This window comes from Procambarus clarkii, chromosome 55 (genome assembly GCF_040958095.1).
Source record: "Procambarus clarkii isolate CNS0578487 chromosome 55, FALCON_Pclarkii_2.0, whole genome shotgun sequence".
NCBI lineage: Eukaryota > Metazoa > Arthropoda > Malacostraca > Decapoda > Cambaridae > Procambarus > Procambarus clarkii.
The window spans coordinates 1,052,404-1,055,032 of NC_091204.1; the positions used below are offsets into that span (position 1 = coordinate 1,052,404).

At 48.5% G+C, this 2,629-nt stretch overlaps 1 protein-coding gene across 1 annotated transcript; it reads right to left on the reverse strand.

The window, feature by feature from the left end:
• Window positions 1-750: 750 nt before the first annotated feature.
• Window positions 751-1,599, reverse strand: LOC138352859 (uncharacterized). The gene is made up of 3 exons (XM_069305411.1): window positions 1,407-1,599; window positions 1,140-1,270; window positions 751-1,024 (listed from the first exon to the last, which is right to left on the reverse strand). Exons 1-3 carry the CDS (start codon window positions 1,563-1,565, stop codon window positions 751-753), a joined length of 564 nt encoding a protein of 187 aa, XP_069161512.1. The 5' UTR covers window positions 1,566-1,599.
• Window positions 1,600-2,629: the final 1,030 nt, after the last annotated feature.

The window sequence follows — 2,629 nt, forward strand, 5'->3', positions numbered from 1 at the left end:
AGGTGGTGATCTTTGTGGTATTTAAATACTCCGAAATTACCATCTCTTTTAAGGGTCTGAGCAGGTGGTGGAGAGGGTTAAGGCGTACCTGTTATGCCAGTTGCTGGAAGGCTTCTGTGCTGGCTAGGGTTCGAGTCTCCTGGTGGGAAAGTGTTCTAAAGTTGTATACTTGTCTCTCGTGTTTAGGAGAGTTGTGCCTTAAGCATAGACACTGTGTCTTCCCATATTAACAGGGACTTGATGAAATTAACGTCTAAATGACCCCTCACTTGCTCTAGTGCTCTTGGGAGGTGGTGATCTTTGTGGTATTTAAATACTCCGAAATTACCATCTCTTTTAAGGGTCTGAGCAGGTGGTGGAGAGGGTTAAGGCGTACCTGTTATGCCAGTTGCTGGAAGGCTTCTGTGCTGGCTAGGGTTCGAGTCTCCTGGTGGGAAAGTGTTCTAAAGTTGTATACTTGACTCTCGTGTTTAGGAGAGTTGTGCCTTAAATATATATATATATATATGTGTGTGTGTGTGTGTGTGTGTGTGTGTGTGTGTGTGTGTGTGTGTGTGTGTGTGTGTGTGTGTGTGTGTGTGTGTGTGTGTGTGTGTGTGTGTGTGTGTGTGTGTGTGTGTGTGTGTGTGTGTGTGTGTGTGTGTGTGTGTGTGTGTGTGTGTGTACTGTGAACTATGAACACTCACGGTGGTATATGGCACCATCAATGTTGCCAGACTAGAGCTCAACACCTTGTGATGCATAGAGAGTTCAAGTTCGACGGCGGGAAATATCAGGGGAAAGCGCCAAGCCATTACGGCTATATGGCACTTGGATGGGGTCACCACTTGGACGGTCTGGGATTGAACGCCGACTTGCATGAAGCGAGACCATCGCTCTACCGTCCACACCAAGACAGAGCCAAGCACACTCACTGATGTTTCGGTGGCAGATGAACTTGAGCTGTTGTGAGCAGTCCTGCTTGATCAGTTTGCCGTTCAAGGTGAAAGCAGCGCAGTTCCCCTCCCCCGTGTCCTCAAACGCCCTGTCCACACCAAACATGTTTTCACGCCGTTTATTTGTACAAGATATAGAGCACTACATCCCATATTGATCACAGGAATATGAAACAAAAGAGGTGCAAGCTCATGTCCACTCACGTCACGGAAGTGTCGACATCAATTCCAATTTCTATCCATTTCCAGGTGTCGTCGACCAGTTGAGCGCCGACCCACATGTAGGCGTCCTGGCCGACGTCTCCAGTCTCCGCCACGGCGCCCACCAGCCAGTCCTGTGACACAGACCTACCTTGAGGTATGTATGCAACCCCAAATGCAGCGACTCATTTGGTAAGGATCACGTAGATATATATACTTGCACAATTTATAGGATAAATGAAATAAACGGAAGAAGTAGTGGATACTGACACGCATATCGGCGCTGCCGACAATGGCCAGGTCGCCACCGTGGGCTCTGCAGTACGACCTGGCGTCTGTGAACGACCGGGAGTGACCTCTGTTGTGGATGAGGTAACACTGGTCAATGCCGCCTTGCTGCTGCCACTCAATGGGGCACCGGGCCACCATCTTGCCCACACCTGCCAGCACAGCAGCATGTTAGTGGTGGTGGTTCCCCTTACTGGTGCACTATACTAGCTGGCTGGACCACACTGTACCTGGTGACTACCATTACTGGTGCACTATACTAGCTGGCTGGACCACACTGTACCTGGTGACTACCATTACTGGTGCACTATACTAGCTGGCTGGACCACACTGTACCTGGTGACTACCATTACTGGCGCACTATACTAGCTGGCTGGACCACACTGTACCTGGTGACTACCATTACTGGTGCACTATACTAGCTGGCTGGACCACACTGTACCTGGTGACTACCATTACTGGTGCACTATACTAGCTGGCTGGACCACACTGTACCTGGTGACTACCATTACTGGTGCACTATACTAGCTGGCTGGACCACACTGTACCTGGTGACTACCATTACTGGCGCACTATACTAGCTGGCTGGACCACACTGTACCTGGTGACTACCATTACTGGCGCACTATACTAGCTGGCTGGACCACACTGTACCTGGTGACTACCATTACTGGTGCACTATACTAGCTGGCTGGACCACACTGTACCTGGTGACTACCATTACTGGTGCACTATACTAGCTGGCTGGACCACACTGTACCTGGTGACTACCATTACTGGTGCACTATACTAGCTGGCTGGACCACACTAAAGAAAACCACCCAGTAGTTATAGTAAAAATTTGGTGGAGAGTCTCAGTATGTGGTGATTCCACTCACCATCTCCAATGATACATAACATTTTCAAGTTACGGCCCAAAAACAGATGTGCTAATAATGACAGCGGCTCGCAAAATTAACATGATGTCCCGTTTTATATTCGTGTGTCCACGGTTAGGTTAGATTGGGGCAATTTAGTGCGTTAGTTTAGTGACGCTATGAATGCTATAGAGGACTGTCTGGAGTGATGCAAGAGGTTCTCTTATTGATGATGAAATATTTTAAAGATTCCATATACCCGGTATGAGTTTGACTCACTATAGGTTTATAAACCCATGGAACCACCCACCCGCCGAAGCCGTAAAGGCCAAAACTCTTTGTTAAAAT